At 48.7% G+C, this 20,584-nt stretch overlaps 1 protein-coding gene across 1 annotated transcript in view; it reads right to left on the minus strand.

Annotated features, from left to right (window-relative positions):
* Positions 1-20,584, minus strand: part of CLSTN2 (calsyntenin 2) — a 575,299-nt gene that overhangs the window by 108,372 nt on the left and 446,343 nt on the right. Inside the window, exons 3-5 of the mRNA XM_014788220.2 lie at positions 17,015-17,210; positions 16,048-16,256; positions 9,817-9,966 (exon numbers count right to left, since the gene is read on the minus strand). Coding sequence (XP_014643706.2) covers positions 9,817-9,966; positions 16,048-16,256; positions 17,015-17,210 — 555 coding nt within the window. The remainder of the gene's footprint in view (positions 1-9,816; positions 9,967-16,047; positions 16,257-17,014; positions 17,211-20,584) is intronic.

Raw genomic sequence — 20,584 nt, forward strand, 5'->3', positions numbered from 1 at the left:
CAGGTCCACTGAGAGATGGGGTGGAGTGTGGGGTTCTGAATCAGGAGACCTGGTACCAGCCGTGGTTCCACCTCTCAGCATCTGTGTGTCCTTGGGCAAGCCCTGTCCCCTCTGCGGTCCCCAAAGGGTCATCTCAGAAGGCTGAGAGATGGCTCTGCTGTCCTGAATGAAGGCAGGTCCCAGAAGTGGGCTTGTGAGGAGGAGTGGTACACCCTACCTGCACCCCGCCCCCTCCCGCCCCACCATCCAAGCCATAGTCCTCTCTCAAGGCTGCCCTGCTCTCCAATTGCACATCTTCCTTATAACATGAAGGAAAGGGTTCTAACTGCAGAGTTTTCCACAAAAGAGCTTTCCTCCCACGGTCTCAAAAGGTGGCCAGGGTTCTCCTTTGCTTTCAGATGCATTTCAGGTAAACGGGCAGGGGCTCGGTGCCTGCGGACAGGCGGGACTGGGGTTGACGCTGGGCCTGGATATCACCAGCTGTGTCGCGTCTGTCCGCAGGCACGGAGCAAGAGTCTTAACCTCAGTGTCTTCGTCCGCAAAATGGGAAAATGACAGCTTTCAGGGTGTGGTGAAGAGCGAATGAGAGAGTACATGCAACTCCCTGAGACAGGGCCTGGCACACGGGAAGTGCCCAGCCGGTGGTGGCCATTATCGCGACTGAGTACGGTTTGGGGGGAGTGCCGTCGGCCCACGCCCCCGTCCATCCAGGCTGAGGTTATCGCACCCAGAGGCCTCCGAGGCCTGTTTCCCCCATGCTGGCATGGAGCCCCGGGAGCCCGGAGGAAACAGCAGAGCACGGGCGCATTTATCCAGCAGGTCTTCAAGCACATTAAGACGCCGTCGAGCAGGTAAATCAGCATCCCATACAGAGCCATTTGTCGCACCTTAATGATCGGCTATGTCAGTGATGTCAAAACAGGTCGTTCTTCACGAGGAGTGCCCCTCGAGGGCCTCCACCAGGAGCACAGAATGCTCGCCCGCAGATCCGAGCCAACCCAGGAGCAGCCGCCCTGGGCTCACTCCGCCCGAGTTAGTGGAATTTGGGCCTCGATGATGGCTTCTCCAACTATTTGGGGGAAAAAACGTTCCATCATGATTTTAAAAATTGGAATAAAGGGAATTGAAAAGCGCTGCTGTTCACTGAGCCCCACCTGTGGTTCTGAGCACAAGGCTCCGCCAGCAGCCTTTCATCTCACAAGAAGGCGTTATTGCCCCGTCTACACATGGGAAACTGAAGCAGGCAGGAATGACTCTCCTGAGGTTGCAGAGTGGGCTGGCGCCCAGCCGGACCTGAGGCCTGGGCTCCCAGCAACCACCCCCCCGACCACCACCCACCCCCCCACCCCCCGCCCCCGCCGCGGCCCGGACTGTGCTCTTCCCTCCCTGCACTCAACTGTCACCCTTTGGTCCCAATATTAAGCTCTAAAATCAAGGACACGATGCTCAAGCCACACAGCTTTACCCAGTTCTACGCATTTCAACGCGCGCGTATGTGTGTACTCATTTATATCACAGTACCTTTTTACCAATTTTAATCATAACATTATTTGCATGGTGATTTAAACTTTGCAAAGCAATAATACACATAGAACCTCTTGTGGCCTTCTTAACAAGCTTACAAAATAATTGGGCCAAGGATTATGACTCTTAACCTACAGTTGAGGAAACCCAGGCTCAGCCAGGAAGTGCCTTCAGCAAAGCCTGCGGCCGGATCACGAGGGAGCTAAGGGCTGAGGACTCACTCCCCATCCAGCTCCCTCTTCACTGCTTGTCATCTGACTCCTGCACCCCTGTGCCCACCCACCCCCCCAGTGTTGGGTTCAGGGCCTATGCTTGGGAAAGGGGGTGAGGAGGACTCAGAGGAGGAAAGTAGCAGGAGCGAAGGGGGAGGAGAGCAAGGTGGAGAATGAGGAACCAGGGAGGGGAGAGAATATGGACAAAGAGGAGAGTCAGGAGGACAGGAGACTGAGGGGAGGGCCCCGGGGATGAAGGAGCTGAGCCCCTACGAGGAGCCTCACATCAAGCCGGGTTCAGTCCCGCTGGACGGAAGGGTAGATGGTGGGTAATCTTCATGGCCAGTTCTCTTATGGGAGAAGGCAGTCTTCCTGCTCTGGGGTGAGGAGCCAGTTGGGCTTGGTGTCTTTGGGATTAAAGCTTAACACCCAGGTCTCAGGCTCACGCTGTGTTTCTCTGGCTCATGAGATACCCAGAGGCAGCATTAGGTTCAGGCAAATGGTATGTGAGAGATGGACCGTCTGTAAGTGAGGATTTATTTTCAAATGAGTCGTAGTTTCAAGGGGACAGTGCACTGGACCAGGCTCAGTGAAGGACAGGTGAGTCGGGCGGGGCAGGGAGAGGAGGAATGAATGTGGGGCGCCTCTTAGGTGCTGTGTGCACGTTGCTTCATTGAACTGCAGCTACCCTTTCAAGGTAAGTCTCATTACCACGTTGCAGAGACGGTGACTGAGGGGTTAAATATGTTGCTTAAGGGCACAGGTTGTGTCTCTTCTGAACAGTTGTTTGAGATGCCCTTTTCAAGCTAGTTACACGCCCCTTTGGAAATTCCCAACCTCCTTGTTCTTTCCTCCTTGTTCCTCCTGAAACCTTGGTGCCCTCTGGGATGGACTGACATGAATTTGAATTCCATTTCTGCCATTTACCTGCTGTGAGATTTGGGGCAAGTCACTGAATCTCTCTTAGGCTCAGTTTTCCTCATCTGTAAAATGGGCTAGATTTGCTTATCTCACTGGGTTGTTCCTGTCCTCCGGGCAGCATACCTTGCTTTGGACTTTTATACTCCTTTGCCTCTGTCTGAATTTGTCCACTTGATGTTTCATTCTTTCTAGGCTGTCCTAGGTACTCCAATAAACTACTTCTCACTGAGATGAACGGACAATAATAGCCTCATGCAGGTGTCAGCAAATTTTTTCTGTAAAACGCCACATAGTAAATATAGATGAGGGCTATCTGGTCTCTATGGAAACCACCCAGCTCTGCTGTTGTAGTGCAAAAACAGCCATGAGATAACATGTAAATGAATGAGTGTGGCTGTGTGCCAATAAAACTTTATTTATGGGCACTAAAATTTGAATTTCATGTAATTTTCATGTGCCACGAAATATTATTCTTCTTTTGATTTTTTTCAACCATTTAAGATGTAAAAACCATTTTTAGCTCACAGTTGTACAAAAACAGGTGGTCTGCTAAATTTGGCTTGCTGTCTATACTTTGCCGACCCCTGGCTTAACAGTTATTCTTACAACAGGTATTTGCATTTTTAGTGGGGATTATCCTTTAGAACAAAAAGTTGGTACCCTAATGGTGGAATCTCAGACATCCTGGCGGGACAGTGAAGGAGAGAACTGAGGGCAAGGAGCCGTCCTTTCCTCTGTCTTTCTGGCAATGCCCTCGTGCATCAGCCTGCAAGGAGGGTAACGTTGTCGTGCAAGACTCGGATGGACAGTTTCACCTTCTGATCCCTTCCTGATTCTGTTTCTCTCAGCAAATCTGAGCACCTTCCTGGGCTTATCATCCTATGATTCGAAATCAGTGCCTTTCATGTAGTAAAACCTAAGCCAGCTCTTCAGTGTACTTGATCAATAATTGATCTGACTTTTGGAAGGGGCAGGGGGAAGCTGGCTGACCCCTGGGGTCTGGGCTTTTTTCTCCTTGGCAGGGTGGTGGGCAAGTGAACAGCTGTAGAGGGGTCTGGGACATATTAGTAGGGGTCTTTTGTGCTTCAGACGTGCCTGACTGCCAACCTTGTCCCCTCACCTATGGGGTCTCATGGGATTTGCCCAAAAATCTAACCTCCTTTGCTGCTCAGAACTCTGAATTGGTTTTGGAATAAATACATGACTTTAGATACTTTTCCAGAAGTGCTCCATTTACAAGTGCACTCAGGAATAATCATCCTTTTCAGCTGGTCTCTCTGCCCCATCTCTGCATCCCAGCCACCATCTATGTAGTTGGCCAAGGAGTCCTTCTTCCCAAAGATCCCCTTCACCACGCCGGGGCATGAAAGCCTCTTGGCTCCCCACTGCCCTTGGGGTGACACAGGAGACCCTCCCTCCATGATCTCCTCCCCATCAGCCCCTCCAGTCTTCTCCTCCTTGCCCCGGCCACATCATGCTCCTTCCCACCTTCCTGACATCTGCTCCTTAGTCTGGAACAACCTTCTTCTCTGTGCTAAAACTACTATCCTCCAAGATTTGGCCCAGATGCATCTCCCCAGGGCCCCTGCACGGTTAAGTGTCTCTCCTGTGTGCCCCCATAGCTCCCTCCACCAGAGCTTTGGTCCTCAGTATTGCCATTGTCTCCTCTGTCCCATGAGCCCTGGTGGATCGTATCTGTCTTTGTATCCCTAACCTTCAAGAACACAGTGGGCCTTCAGGAAAGGGTGAATGAATTGTCTCCAAAACTATTTCCCACGTGCAATGTGTGCGTCAACATCAGTTATCTCCCAGTGCAGACAGCTAAGGGAAAACTCTCAACCAGCAGCTTTCACGCTGCTGTCTTTTCAACACGAAAGTACTAGACACACTCTAGGCGTTGAGTAAATATTTTCTGGGTGACCTTCTTACTCAAAGCGAAGGCCGTGGACCAGCCACATCCAAACCTACCCCAGACTTATTAAACCAGAGTCTGCATTTTGCCCTGCCTCCCAGGTGTGATAAGCACTCCTTTAGAAGAGACCACCCCTCCTCCTTATGAAGACTTGATTTGCGGAAAGGTGGAAACACCAAGATGATCTGATGCACCTAGAGAATTATTTAAACTCCAAAGAATAGAGAAGAAATGGTTCAATTATATGGCTGCAGCTCCTTTTCTTTCTGTTTTAAATAGGGCTCCTTACTGTGAAGGTAAAAGGAACGGGAGTTTGGTCTCTGAGAGAAACTCTGGAAAGTGCTGCTGTTGGGTGAGCTGGTGCTGGGCGAGGTGTAATTGGCTGCCGTGGGATCATGCTGAGGGAGGAGCTGGGCAAACGGAGATGGGGTTCCGAGGGGCTAGAGTCTGGAGAGCTGATTCTTGATACGGGAGCCTCGGATCCAGAATGGCCGGATGTTGGTCAGCAACACATCTGGGAAAGACATGGTAAAGGGCCACTAGCAAAGTCTCCAGTGACTTTCTTCAAAGGGGAGTTGTTTTGCACAAAGGGACAGTGAGATAGTGAACTTGGGGTCTCAACTGGCAGCGGCAGGTAATAAATATAAGATCTGGTTTGCAACAGTGAAAGGGAAAAGATACTAAGTGTTGTGAAGACAATGTTTCCAGCTTGAAACATAGAAAGAGATGAGCCAAGGGTTATAAGGAACAATAAAGGAAAGCAGGAAGAAGGAGTATGTTTCATAATGTGACACGACACAACACAACACAACATAACATAAAGTAACCAACCAACAAACAAAAAACCCCAAACCAGCAACTGAATTACAAACGATCCTCTGGGACACATCTGTGGCCCCTGTATGTGGACTGGGGCCTCTGCTCATATTGCCACCATAACCCTGGTAGCCTCTGGGGTCACTACATCCTCTGTGGTGCTCTGATCCATGAATGGGTGCAGAGCCTTCCTGAAGGATGGTCCTCAGCGCACACACGGGCCCGGGCTTGGATATGTATAACCACTTGGATGAGGGAGACAAACACCAAGAAGAAGGCAGGGCAGATGCCTGGCATGAGAGGCAGGGCACAAGCCCGTCCTCAGTGTGTGGTCTGCTGCCAGTTCACCTGTTTCCTGGTTCCTAATAGAATCTTCCATCTCTGTGAATAAACTGCTATAGGGATACTATGAATTCTCAAATCTCAGGACAAAACACAGAGATTTAGTTCTCCCCTCCACTCACACAGGTCTAGCTGACGCTTTGAGGACCATCTTCTTCCTGGGCAGCTGAGAATGGAAGTGATGTTCCCTTTGGCAAAACTCCACAGACCCCTGCAGAGTGAGCTGACCCTACGACCTCTGTAGAATTACAATCTCAGAATACAGCAGAGAAGACAAAGCTCACACAAGAGCGAGATGCACATGCCTGATGCCCTGGGGTTGGTGTCTGGATGCAAAGCCTTCCTACCTCCCTTTGCCGCCAGCTGAGCCCCCCATAAGCCCCACTGCCCATTGGCGAGTGATGGTGGTAAGCAATCTTTGAGTTTATGCCTAGGTGATGGATGGAAAGTTCAGTGAGTACCGGGGGCTGTGAGAAGTGTGGTTCTGCCCTCGGGGAGTCCATCTTGTTACCGGGAAAACAAGGTCAACCCACAGAAAAAAGACAGAGAATGGAAAACCATAGCCCAAGCAGACGATGCCTTGGCCAAGATCTGAAAGGCAGGCGGCAAGAGAGCCAGGGTCTGGGACGTCCTTCGTGCATAGCTGGGTAAGGCCAGCAGCATGCTGGGAAAGCCTTGGCCCTACACTCCAGGAAGGGGTTATTGTGATGGAAAATGGGATCACTGCCCTGGGGCAGCACTGGAGTCTGGGAGCAGTCCGTAATCGGCCCTAGGAAGGAAGGGAAGGCTCCAGCTGTGGGCAGGGTCCCTTGCTCCCCAGGATAGCTCGCTGGGAGAAGCTGACTGCAGCAAGGCTTGGTGAGGGTGCTGACTGGGAGTGCTCCAGGGGAGACGGGGGGCTCCCAGGTATGATGGATTGCTTTCATCGTGCTGCAGTCCCCTCCTGTCTGACTTAGAATAGGTGCAAGAATTTGAACTGCCAAACTGCATTTGCTTGGTCACTCTTGTTGCTCGGGAGAAGTCAGCTGGGGGAGGAGCCTCTGTTCTCCGGGCAGTTATGCCTGCACACGCCCACAGACCCTCACTCACAGCTGGGTCTGGGGGCTTGGGGATCACTGCAGCTCCTCGCCCTGGCATTCAAAATCTTGACTGCCCACCCCATGCTGCCCCTGGCGTCTCCAAACTTGCTTCCCACTTCTCCCCAGTCCCAACCCCCTACACAAGCCAGACTGGCTGGCTTCCTTATATTGTTCACTGGTGCCCTGAAAGGCCTCCCCCGCCCCGCCCGCATCTACACAGTGCAGGCTTCACCCCACACCCACTTCAAGAAGAGCCAACTCGTTCCCCTAGGCACCTGACGACCTCTCAGAGTAAGGAGTAGCCTGCTTCATCTGCAGTTAGCAAAAAAAACCAGTCAAATGTGGCTCCCTCCAGTTTGCTCTATACAGCTGGGGGAGGGTGGCCGGACAAGGGACACACACCTGGGACCTGGGACCAGTGGTGGAATGCTCATTCCTGGACAAAAGTGTACTTCCAGCTACAGGCTGCAGCCCTGGCCAGGGGTAGAAGAGAAGAGGCCCCAAGATGAGTCAGTGAGAGATGAGGGTCACTCAAGGGAAGGAACAAAGTGGACCAATATGCTGGAAGGAGAGAAGATTCCCCTCCAGGACTGGGGACTGGGACAGGAATGGCAGGAAGTCTACATAGATCAGAGAACCTGGAGGATCTGTCTATGATCTGAAGCCTGCTGGGATGATGGCTGGGGAGAGAGACGTAATGGCTGTCTATGGCGGGTAAGCTGGAGGGAGATGGGCACAATGCAGAATCCAGTGTCAGCTTCTGCCGCCAAAGGCTGGCTAACTTAGGCAGGGAAGCCACCACAAAGTAGTTGATCCTGATGTTACGCTTGCTTAAATCGCTTTGCCTGACACAGTGAACTGATGCAGGGAGTTGCTGCTTCCCGTTTGTCTTTGTTCTACAGAAAGGTACGTTTTTCACCGTTCATCCATCCATTCAACACTGGCCGATCGCCTGCATAGTGGCTGGCCCTGTGCTGGGTGCTGGGGACACAACCAATGGGCATGATCGATCCTTCCCTCCAGGGGCCGCTTTCTAGAGCTGCAAACAGCATCACGTGCCAGAGGGTAGTGCCCCACACATTCTTCACATACAGAACTAAACATTATTAAATGTTTTCCTTTGCATACACTTAACACTGAAACAAGAACAAACTCCGTTAGGAAATTACATTTAAATATAGGTACAAAAATATAATCCCAAATCTGTTGCTGTCTCATTTATCAAAGACAAGAGACATTGGGATCATTCTTCAGATCTGACTCTGAGCTTTGCTTTCCCCACTTAAAATCCCATTGTGAGCATGTTCCATGCTTAGAAGTCTTTTATATTCTTTCCAGGTTTTCTTTTCAAAAGGTAGACTTTCACTGGGGCCAGTACTTTTAAGCTAAAATAAAACAAGGTGAGTTCTTCTTTACTCAAATAGCTTTTCATTCATTCATCCACCCATTCGTCCATCCATTCAATGACGATTTCTTGAGCACTACCATTGGGCCCAGACACATGCTAAGCTTGAGAAATCTAGTGGTGAATGAGAGAGACAGAATCCTGCCCTCAGGCTCCTTAGGGCCTAGTGAATTATACTCAACCAGAGCTCAAGCCTCCTGAGGTTGGTAACACACACTTTCCCACTCTGCCTTGTTCCTTTCTCTGTCTCTTGCTTGATCCTAAATAGACTGACACAAAGATGACTCTACTGTGTTCTTTACGTCCCGTGTATCTTACCTGTGGCTCCTCTACTGAGCATTTCATCTTCTCTACTTGGTTTAAGGGCAAACGACTCTGGCTCTCACCAGAGGTGGGTTTAATTGCCCTCTCTCACCTTTCTGGTTGCAAGATTAAGGGAGATATAATTGTGCAGGGGAGTGACCCCAGTTAGGTCTTCAGGTGTCCATGCTTTGTACCATGAAGTCCTGTCGATCTGACCCAAATGAATTGGATTAGGAATGAATGCCTGACTAAAAGGCAGCCATTCAAAGTCTGACCAGTGGCCCACATGGTGGCCTGGCATCAGTCTGCTCCATAGGGATATGAGTGACTGACACAGCTAATCACACCTCTCTAGGGGAAGTTAAGAATGAAAGATACAGGGAAAGAGGTAGAATAATTCTAACAGGGGCCCTGAAGCTTACAGACACCCGAAGAGAAGGCGGTAGACAGAAGCCACAAAGCGGAGGACTCCATGAGGCACCAGAGTTATGAGGAAGCAGGAGCCTGCAGCAGCGTCAACACAGGAAGCAAAAACAGGAGCAGCTGAGCACAGAGATAACACCAGCATCCCTGCTCGGCCACTGGAACCGTTGGTGTCACCAGCAGAGCTACTATTATTCTGTGAACCATCCAGTTCCCTGTGAGATCCACCTCTGCAGCTGGCCTTACGCCCCTTATTTCTCTGAGGCTCAGTGTACACCTCCACCGTCTAAGGGAACCTGACCCTTTGCTCTGTCTGTGCATCCTAAAAGACCTGACTAGCACAAAGATCCACCTCCATCTACGTCCTTTGCTTCTCCATTCCCAGAGCCGACACTTTAGAAACCCCTACTCCAGAGGCTGGATTCTGCCTCTCCAGCCTCTGCCTGCAGGCGCTCTGTGCAAGCCCAAGGAACACGGCAACCTTCCCCAGGTGCTGAGTGATGATCACAACTGGAAACACACCCGCTAGACTCAGCACTCTTAGATAACGTGAACAGGCTCGCCGGCACTTTCTCCCGAGCACTGTGAGATAATTACTATTGAGTCAAAGATGTCATGAGATTTGAGAAAGGGCACACTGGACAAACTGGGCACATGGTGTTAGACAAGTTACCTCAGACATTCTCAGCTATCAAATGGGGATAACAGATCACCCAGGAGTTGTGAGAATAAACAAGCTGCTCTATTCTTGCAGCAGAGTGTCTACACTTGAAGAATTCCTCTAGTTATGTGTTGTGATGATTTGAGGACAGGTCCAGCACCCTCTATACACCAGGCCGAGCTGCCTTCACTCAACAGGACTGACACGTGCAGGCCCACCTTGCCAGCCAGGCTTGCAAACTGGCTTCACGTCCACCTGCACCAGGGTGTCCTGAGCAGCAGGCTTCTGTCCACAGTCGTAGGCGGTCACCAGGATCTCATACTGGCGTTGCCTGTCATAGCTCAGCTTCTCGGTGTTTCTGATGTTGCCTGAGGACACAGATATTCAAAATCATTCCAGATCAAGTTAACCGGAGTGCAGTTCTTCAACATCCATTCTCCACTCCTCCAACCTTCCCAGAAAGAAATGACCCATTTTTCTATCTCTTTGTAAGAACAAGGGCAAATAGGGCATGGCTTCCACACGTGGCCTGCTTGTGCCTTGGTGGCAGATTCCCAGGAACCGCTGGCTGGAGCCACCCCAGCTGTGGGAGGGGATTTCTAGGAAATTCCGAGCACACATCTGGAATCTGACTGGCTGTGTTTGTAAGTAATGGGGTGTCAGAAAACTCCCTCCTAAAGTGCACCCATGTGGGCCGTGTCCCTCATGAAGGGTACCGAGAGTGCATCTGCCATGAAATCTCTGGGAAAAAGATGGAATTCAGAAATGTCCTGACACATATTTTTTAATATCTGGGCTCGCTGCCAGGAATGTTCACAGCCTCTTCTCACATTATTTTGCTAGCAAATAGGAAGTAAAATCAATAAGAAAACATGTGCCCTCTCTTCTGAAAGCTACACAGAATAGCGAATTCCCTGCCCTAGTGGCAAAGACATTTTTCTTCCCCAAGAGAGAGCAAACAATTTTTCTGAGCCATTTGTGTGTTTTTGTTCCTGTGGGTTTGATATTATGATTTGGAAATAAATATTTGATAATTAATGAGCAAAATTTTAATTGACGATTTTTGCTGAAATATAATTTTGGCTTCAAGGAACTAATAAAGGCCCAAGGTGCATTTAATACTTTTTAGTTTTTGATTCCAAGAGATTAAAGTCTTCCTTTGTTGAGAATAATTTCAATCTTGCTTTTTTCTGATGGGGGAGCTGACAGCAAATTAGGGCTCAAATGTTATCGTCATTCTTTACCAGAAGTGAAATTAAGAAAATAGAAATTAAAAAACAAACAAACCCACGAGCAAATAAATAAACATGGAATGGCTGACTCAGGGATATTTTTGTATTTCATCATAAGTAACGGAAAATTTCCTAATGAGCTTTCTTCCATTCCAACTGATGTTCATGTGAATTGAGACAACAGAGACCAAGGCAAGAAAGTTTGGAAAATTAGAAAAGTCACATAATGTTTTAAAGATTGGAAAAGTTGATCCTCCAATCACCCAATCTTAGTAAAACAGACGCAGTACCAGCCCAGGAGCAGGGGCCACAAATGTGAGCATACGTGAGGAGGATGGATACGAAATTGCCCAAGACGTTGGACCAAGAATTAGAATCATTTGTTCTGCTTTCTGCTCTGGACTGTTTCTAAAATGCAATGCCAGCCACTGATTTGAAGTAAAATTTAGTTTAACAAAGCCAGTCAAAAATCTCTGAATAAAAATGGATTTGATGTATTTTTGGCCTTGCGGCTGGTGTTCAGAATCTCATTTTTCCCCAAATGTTTGTTTCCCTCTCAGCTCAGGGCCTGACAGGTCTGGAGCGGCTCAGTATTGGGTTGGTAACATTCCCTGCGCGTTCTGTTAACAAACTAGTTTGTTGTTATAGTCGTCACAGGGGAGAGATTCCGTCAGGTGGAAGCACTTTAGTACAACCATGAGAAGCATGTTCCAGCAACATCAAATTGAATTTTGAACAAAAAGTTTTACCTTTCTCTTTCTTTAAAGTTAAATGGCTCTCAAAAGCCATGCCTCTGAGAAGAGGAAGGCTCAGGGTTTACCATCCGTGTGTTGATAAGCAGACCAAACACTATTGATTGTGGTAGAAAAATAAACACACAAGCCAGCAGTCCCTGGTCCAATTTGTTGCAGCTCCATTTCCATCACAAGTCTTAATGAAACTGTCTGAGAAACTAATTTACTTTCTCCACTGCCTCTGACTTCTTGCATGGGAGAACAGGTTTCAGAGCACAGGATTTGAAGCATTAGGTCAAAAGTGAGGGTACAATATTGTGAACGATTGTGGTGTGGGGGAGGGTCATATTTGGATAAGACATACATTTAAAATTTTTTGAAAGCTCAGAAGAAGCCATTCATTTTGCTTCTGTTACAGTTGTATTTTTTTCCGCCATATTTGAATGATTTCTCCTAGTAGTGCCTTCTCAGGAGACCTGAGTCCACAGTCAACCCAGGTGAGCAGCGGTCCTGGGGCCTATTTCTCTGGTCCAGATGAACCTGGGAAGCTAATTCTCAAAGAACAATCAGTATCTTGCACCTTAGTGAAGGTATTGTTTTAAAATTCAGGCGGGGCGGGTGGTGCAGTGAGGCAAGCACACAGACCTGCATCCTCCTTCTGATAGAATCTAAATTGGGACAACACTTTTGGAAGCTATTCAGGCCAGTCACTTTGCAATTGTTCTTACCTTTTGGGCATGCAATTCCACGTGTAGACATTGATTCCAGGAAAATGATAAAAATTGCAGATGTAGGTGCAAATACGTTCATCTAAGCATTATTTATTACATTGAAAAATAGTAAAGAAACTGAACGCCTGACGGTAAGGGAAGAGCTAAGTCTGCATAAGATGGAATGCTGTTCAGCACTAAAAGTGATAATTCTGAGTTTTTAAGGATGGAAAAAAATCGTATGATCAAATGTTAAGTGAAAAAGGTGAGGACAAAGAAAAGCACAGAAAGTGTGGCTTTTCTTTTGTTTAAAATCTTCATGGAAAAACTGCTGGTGGAAGGTCAGCAGCGGTATCTGTGGTGGGATCGTGGGTGACTGATTTCTTCCTTCATACTTCTCTATGGTTTCCAAATTTCCCACAGAGGGCATGCTTACTTTTCTATTCTGGTGGAAAAGAAGTGTTTCCACCACTTCCTCGAGCCACCTCGAGGGCACACTGGGCTCAGGGGCATCAGAGTTCCAATACTCAGCAGGCGGCCTGCTGACAGAGAGCCCAGCTGGGGCTGCGTGTGGACCAAACGGCTCGAAAAGAGTAAAGGTGGCTAGGTGGGGACTGGGTGTCACTAAGCCCCCGCTGCTCCTTCTGGGTCATTCTCTAACAGGGCAGAGAGCTTGGTTTATGCCGGCACAAGTGAGTGCCTTGTTTCATTACATCCACCCTCTTACACAGGCACAATATGTAATTCCCACTTTCCTGATGAGGATCTGAGGGAAGGCTTAAGTAACTTGTCAACGATCTCTCTGTCTCTCTCTCTCTCTCTCACACACACACACACACACACACACACACACAGTGATGGGTACAATATTAATACACTTTGTGTTTTTGAACTTAAATGCCATTGCCATGTGTTCCTGTCAAATATCTCTGAGGAAAAGCCATCTGGTGGAAAGGCCTTGGGGCCAACACTCAGGAGATCTGGGATCTAGTCCCAATTTTGCCACCAGGGTGACAGGTGCTGTTAGGCAAGCTCTTTATGCTTTAGGACTCAGTTTTTCCATCTGTTCAATGGAAATGAGGATTCAGGCCCTACCTGTCCCAGAGAGTCTGGCCAAGTGCCAGAAGATGGGGGCCTGGAAGCCATCTGAAATGCATCCAGAACTTCCCAAGAGGGAGTGATGTCACCAACGCAGATTTACCTGCTCATAATTTCAGTCTGGAAATCTATGGGGAGTAAAGAACCTTCATATTCCAATCACCCAGGTGAATACCTAACAACCGTGGCACTCCCTATATGCCAGGTCCCCTGCAAACATTATCTCCCCACACTGCCAATCCCCCCCTCACAACCACACAAGGAGGCCTGCCTGTTACTGCCATGATTTCACAGGGGAGGAAGGTCAAGGACCTCTGGGGGGAAGCGGTTGAGTCTTGAGTTAAGATGGGTCAGGCTGACCCCACGTAATGTCTTCTATCCTTCTTGCTGCCCTGCTCCCCTTCTTCCCTGACAAGCAAAGAGCCTGGCAGGTTGGAGGGACCAGGAGCCATCTACCTGAAGCCATCAGGCCTCAATGAGTGGGCCTCAAACTCAGCAGTACTTTCTCTGATGTGCATGCAAAGAACTTCTTCAAGGAGCCCAGAAGGTCGCCAGGAGAAGTGATGGATAAGGGCCAGTTGGGAAGCTCATTAGAATGGGAGCCGCTTCTGTGTCTGCCCCTAGGTCCTGCCTTCATTACTTGGAGAACCGCACTTGTAAACTCGCTACCGGGGGCCCACGCTCCCCAGGAGTGCCCACTTGCCTCTTCATCTTAGGTTGTAAACCAGCATTAGAGGCAGAGCCCTGGCACAGGACCATTACTCACTTTTAATGAGACAGCTAGGGAAATAAATTGGCATATGTTAGTGAAATGGCTCTACAAGGTGAGTAATTATCTTCATGACTGGGCAGTTTACCCTCCGATGAGAGAATTTGCATCTCATCGCTCACTGGGCTGTGGCTCTCCAGAACTAAGGCAAGAGGTCAAGTGGGGCTTGACCACTCATCGCAGACACTTCCACCTGTCTAGTCGTGCTCTTCACCAAGGACTCGTCACTCCCCAAATTCCAGAGCTTTTGTGGACACAGACCAAATGGCCGATCACGGGGGAACAGAAAAATACAAAGTAGTGTTATATTTTATGGAGCAGCGTGTGTGTGTGTGTGTGTGTGTATGTGTGTGTGATACCTGTAAGATGTGTGTCTGTGTGGTGGGGATAGGCCAGTCATTTCACAGGCCTTGTAGGAAAACCTATCAGGAAGCAGTTCTGACAGGCTCTACTAATTGAAATTACTGTTGTCTTAGTCCTGAACCAAACTTTAATTAAAGTCTACTATTTTCTCCTTTACTTTCTTGTGCACTTATCTGTGTCCTGCACAATTAGCATCTAGCAATGTCCAGGTGTGTAACGGTCATTTCCAGATGTTTTAGCATTTTATAAGGAAACTGCCTTATTACTATTTTTTAGTAATATGAATATTTGTTTATGAATATTGGTTTCATCTTCCAAGACAGATAAGCTACTAGAGGTCAGGAATGAAGGTGTCTCCTCAGCTTCTGTCCCCCATGAAATCTGCTGCAGTCCCAGGATGCAGAAGCCTGTATCATAGATAAGTTTCTCCCTCATCTCAACAACAAGACGTGCTGGATTTTTCCTGAAGACTTGCAAGCAGGTGACTGATGGTTTTTCCCTCTAGGCATTGGCTACCGGGAGGCTCAGAGCTAATTTGTTTCCTAACGCAGGATCACGGCTGTTTCGCGCACCAACCTCACCTTTGATGTCACCTGATTTTCTATTTTTCATTTTGATTTTTTCACTATATTGTGAGCTCCATGTGGGCAGGCCCATGTCTGTTTTGAGTCCCACTCTATCTCCATTCCCAGTTCCCAGTGCCATGCCTGGCACTCAATTAATGTTTACGGAGTGGACAAACTGCAGGTTTTGCAACTTTTGCATCTTTGTGCAGTAGTTAAATCCTATTTAAAACAAAGCAGGGATACTATATATATACCACATACTCATGCTAATAATTAAACAATATACTTGGCAAATAATTATCATTTGACTAAAATCAAGGTATTGAAAATTACTGTCACAGTGGGCTGAGTTGATTGGGCCTCTGGCTGTGGTGTTTACACTACGATGAGTTTCTATTAATGGTGAGGGGGAAATAGCCAGATGGCTTTATAGGACTGTGTTCAGTTCAGTTCAGTTTGGGATTGGGGTGTGGTGGGAGGGATCTTAAAGATTCCTGAATGGATCTACTGCTTAGAAGGTGTTTCAAAATCTCTGCCTTCTCTGCTAGCATATCTTTGTCTGGGAGCAGGCAGCAGATTGTTGTGGGGGAAGTAACGTTATAACCCGATATATAGGAAAGGGACCTGGATATGACCAAGTTGATGGCCTGGCTCACATGTGAATGACAACCGGAAAATTCCACCAGAAAACCAACTCATCTTCAGTATTCACTTGTGTGGCATAGTGAGTTTTAAGGACTATATTCCCTGAGTAGGTTTCTGAGGTGTGCTGGGGGTGTTTTAGGCCCAGTAGGGCTGCTCATCATGTCAGGCCATCCCCTCTCGTGTGGACTGAGTTCTGCGTTACAGAGCCTACATCAGAGATAGCAAGAGAGGCCTCACTTGCCAAAGACATTCAGAGCCCCCATTTGGCCTTCAGAGTGGGGGTGGTGGAGGTACTTCCCTGCCCCCCACTGGGGTCTTCTCAGGACGCTCACCATTTCTGTCGATGGCAAAAGGCACGTCCGTTGTGACGATTTCGTAGTTGCAAATCTGGCTGTACTGCGGGGAGCAGTCCTCGTCGGCGGCCTCCACCTGCAGGATGCTGTCGTAGATCTTGCCCTCGGTCACCACGGCCTTGTAGGCTGGCTCTTTGAAGGTGGGAGCAAACTCATTGACGTCCTTCACCTGGATATGGACCACAGCCCTGGGACCACACATAGGAAGGAAGAGATGGCGGTAAAGAAAGCATCCCACCATCGTCCCACACCTCCCACACCGCCCACGGGCGCTGACTGGGTCCCAAGGCCACTTGGCGCAACCACAAGCCAGTCGAGGCGGCTGTTGTCCGAGTGTTCTGTCCTCCCTCCCGTTGGAGACCCTCTACCTGTCCTCACCCCGATCCTCAGAGGTGAATCCACCTAGAGAGAATCCTCCCTCCTGGACCTTCCTTGTACCCGGCTGTGGGCAACAACTTTCCTCTTGATCGTCTCCCCTTTCCCTCTCCATTTCTTCTTCTGTTCACTCCCTCTTCCATTCAGTAAGAACTTCATCACTCTTACTCTGTGTTAGGCTTTGAGCCAAACTCCATCAGGGAGAGAGTTACAACCCCAGATGAAAAGTGCTGTGACCGAGAGAAGCATGTGGCATGACAGAAAGCCAGGGAAAGGTCCTAACCAGGTCTGCAGGGATGGGCTGGCTCAGGGAAGGCTTCCCAGAAGTGACACCTGAACTCGGTCCTGAAGGCGGAATGGGAGTATCGTCAAGAGAAGCAGAGGGGTAGAGAACTCCAGGTGTAGAAAGTGGCCTGTGCTGATGCCTGCAGGGACCTGGGGAACCGGCGAGCCGTGGAGCAGGCTGGAGCAGCATGGTGTGACTAATGGGTCACTTATCTGAAGAGCAGTGTGTGAAGGAGACAGTGGGCAGGGATGGCAGGGGTGCAGGGAGCTCTGTTAGGACACTCACTTGTGTGACTTCTTCCAGGCCATCTCCCGGGGCCCCGTGCCGCAGTCATAGGCCTGGATGATGAACGTGTACTCCTTCTGCAGCTCACAGTCGATGGGGCTCTTGGCACGGAGCCGGCCCTCTCCCGACGTCTTGTTGAGCACCACAGCCTCAAAGGGCAGCTCCTGGCCGTGGATCGTGAATGCACAAATTTCCCCTGCAGGAGGATGGAAGACCGTGAGTGGGGATCCTGAGAATCGCCAGACTGAAGACAGAGCTTCTATTGGGCCAGATTTGCAAACCCCAAACCTGCAGGCCATTTCCTCCACACAGAGGGCTGTCAAACCAGAAGAGGCCTCCAGAGATCCAGACCAACATGTTCATTTCATGGATGGTAAAATTCAAGTGTTTCATGCATGGAAATGTCACCCATCAAGTGTTATCTGGCAGAAAAAAGGGGAAAGTCCCCACGCCGGGTAGCTGGTTGATTATCCCAGTGTGCCACTTTTCCTAACGGGTTCCCACTTGCCCAGTCTGAGGTTAAGGGATTTGACCACAGTCAAAGGACAAATGATTGCAGAGGACAGGAGAAAAAAGCCAAAGCTTTCACAACTTTTTGTCCCGTGTCAGCATCCGCACTACTTGAAAGTGTGGTCCATGAACCAGTAGCATGAGCCTCCCTGGGAGCTTGTTAGAAATGCAGACTCCCAGGTCCCCCCAGACCTCCTGAGTCAGATCTGCATTTTAACAGGGCTCAGGTGACTTGTTTGCTCGCTAGATCTGAGCAGCACTGCTTCTCTGTCCTGTGCTCCTGGTTTAAGCAGCCCATTTTGCTGTTGCCATGCCCCTCCTCCGCACCCCTCCTTTTGTGTCTCCACCCACCGCTTCCCTGTGGGGAGAGGGACACCACTCGGAGTTGCAATTTTGTCTTGAAACAGTGACTGAGTCTATGTGAATCCCAGAATCCCCCATGGAGCCTGAAAAGTGAACTTCTTAAAGAGCTGAACATGTTGGGAAATTAATGCATTTCTCCCCCTCAGCTGGGCTAATGTGTATTATAACTATTTCTCTGCGTTAAAATTATAAGGCCATGGAAACATCTTCTTTTCCTCAATTGATGGATATTTATTTCTTGAGCCCTGACTGCAAGTAAGCCCTGAAGTAAGTGCCCTGGGAGGGGCTGAAAATTTGAGGCATGTCCTCTTCCTGTATTGAGGGCACATACAGACTTTTTGGGGAGATGATGTGTAGATGTCCAGAAAGACCTTTCATAGTGCAAAGGGGTGTGTGAGTGTCACATGACATGGGCAGCAAGGAGCTCAGCTGCAGACTGCTGGGGACTGAAACACAGGCTTAGAGCCAGAGGCTTGGCATCACATTCCGGATTACCATTGACTAGTTGATTTAGTCAAATTATACTAACTTTCTGGGTCTCAATTGTGTCATCTGTGAAATGGCCCAGGAGATGGTGCTGGGGGAAGGCATCTACCCTGAGATGCCCAGCCCTGGCCTGACACTGCCCCAGCTGCCCTGCTGGGACCTAGGGTGCACAGTTTAAGGGGGGGCCCCCTCTCAGGGGGACCAGGCGCCTGCCCAGCTGTTCCAAAGAGCTGACCCTGTGAGAAGGAACAACACGACTGCAGGCCTGCTCTGTGCTAGGCACCAAGCTTTGTACCTCCACCCAGGTGATCGCACTTATCTTCATAACAAACCTGCAAGGCAGATGTTTTATACCAATTTGTACAAATTAAAAGAAAAGAAAGAAGTAGGTCAGAGAGCTTATTACTTGCTCAAGGTCACAGAGCTGGAGTCAGATGTAAAACCTAGGTAAGGCTGACTCCTAAGTTCACTCCCTCTCTCCTCCACGGCACCATCTCCAAGCAGCCCCATAACATCTAAGGGGACCTCCTCAGGGATGCTTCCAGGGACACTCTGTATTCCCACTCAAGTCTACTCAGGATAGAAATCCCCACTTTACATATAGGAATCATGCCCTGATCTCTCACTAACAACGTTTTCTGAGATGGTCAATCAATACTAATCTTACATTTAGGCTTCTGTTTTCATTTCATCAATCCTCAATTTCATTATGAACACTCCATTTTCACTACATCCCCTTCTGGCCCTTTCTCAAATGTAGCTGTGGAATAATGGACAAGGCAGACAGGCAGTGGACCAGGCTCTAACGAGAAGGCTGGTTCCCATTACGCCGCTGTGGCATCTCCGTACCGCCTCCCTGACACGAGTCTCTGCAGCCTTTAGGGCGAGAGAACGGGTACCATCCCATCCTGAAGTTTAATTTCTGCTCTGAATTGGCTGGAGTTGAATGGATGAACTTCTAAAGTGCCTGTCATGTGATTTTATCCCTAGATCAATGCCAACATGGGAGTATTAGCAGCAAATGTGCCCAGACTGGTTCTGGGGCATTCTCTGAGTGCCCAACCACTGCCGTGATTATAAGACCAATTGACCATTTCTCTGTGAAGAGTCTAGTTATACTGAAAGTAAATGAGGGTAATTTTCTGTTGGAAACATTTGATCACAACTAAAGTAGTTCTCAAGACTCAGAAATCCTCAACGAGAAGAAAGGAGAGGAAGGGGAAAAGGAGAAGGAGGAGGGGGAGGAGGAGACACAAGGGGAGGGTGAGATAAACTAAACCTCAGGACAACATATGTTCATCTCACTAAATTCAGCTCAATTCAATTCAATAGAAACAGAATTTTTTTTTTTTTTTTTTTTTTTTTGCTGAGGAAGATTCACCCTGAGCTAACATCTGTGCCACTCCTCCTCTATTTTGTATGTGGGTCTCTGCCACAGCATGGCCGCTGATGAGTGGTGTAGGCCTGTGCCCGGGGAGCTGAACTCGGGCTGCCAAAGCAGAATGCACTGAACTTAACCACTAGGCCACAGGGCTGGCCCTGAAACAGTATTTTTTGAGAGCTGACTAAGTGCCAGGACCTGTGCTGGGCATGGAGACAAAAAAAAATGGATATCTTTTTTTTTTTTTAATTTTATACATTTATATATTGCCACATGATTACCACCATCGCATTAGTTAACACCTCCATCACATCACATAATGATCATTTCTTTCTGTAGTGGGCTCCCCTACCCTCAAGTGCTCATGACCTAGTAGGAGAGACAGTTAAGTGAACCAGGCAAGGTGATGCTCTCTTAGCTCCACCAGCTCAGATGAGACAGGATTTAGCCCCCTTTGCACAAGACCTAGAATTCACGCCACCCTTATCTATCCCATCTCTTCATGTGACACTTGTGTTCTGGTTGCAAAAACACTCACTGGTTTATTCATCCATTCATTCACCTCATAAATAAATATCTATTAGGGACTACGTGCCTAGCACTGGTGAAGAAATAATGAACAGAACCAGACCCAGTCCTGGCCTATCAGCTGCTGGCCATCCAGTGGGGGGAGGGAAATAAGCAAGCAGATAATCACGTACCTAAATGCAGAATGTGACTGTGACGTGATTGAGGAGAGAGTTCTGAGCTGGTCAGCAGGGCGGGGAGGGCTAACCTAAGGGTGTGGCGGCTGAGCTGAGCTCTAGGGAAGAGAAGGAGGAACACGCCCA

Source organism: Ceratotherium simum, chromosome 5 (assembly GCF_057802395.1).
Source record: "Ceratotherium simum simum isolate JZ-2026a chromosome 5, ASM5780239v1, whole genome shotgun sequence".
In the NCBI taxonomy this organism is placed as follows: domain Eukaryota; kingdom Metazoa; phylum Chordata; class Mammalia; order Perissodactyla; family Rhinocerotidae; genus Ceratotherium; species Ceratotherium simum.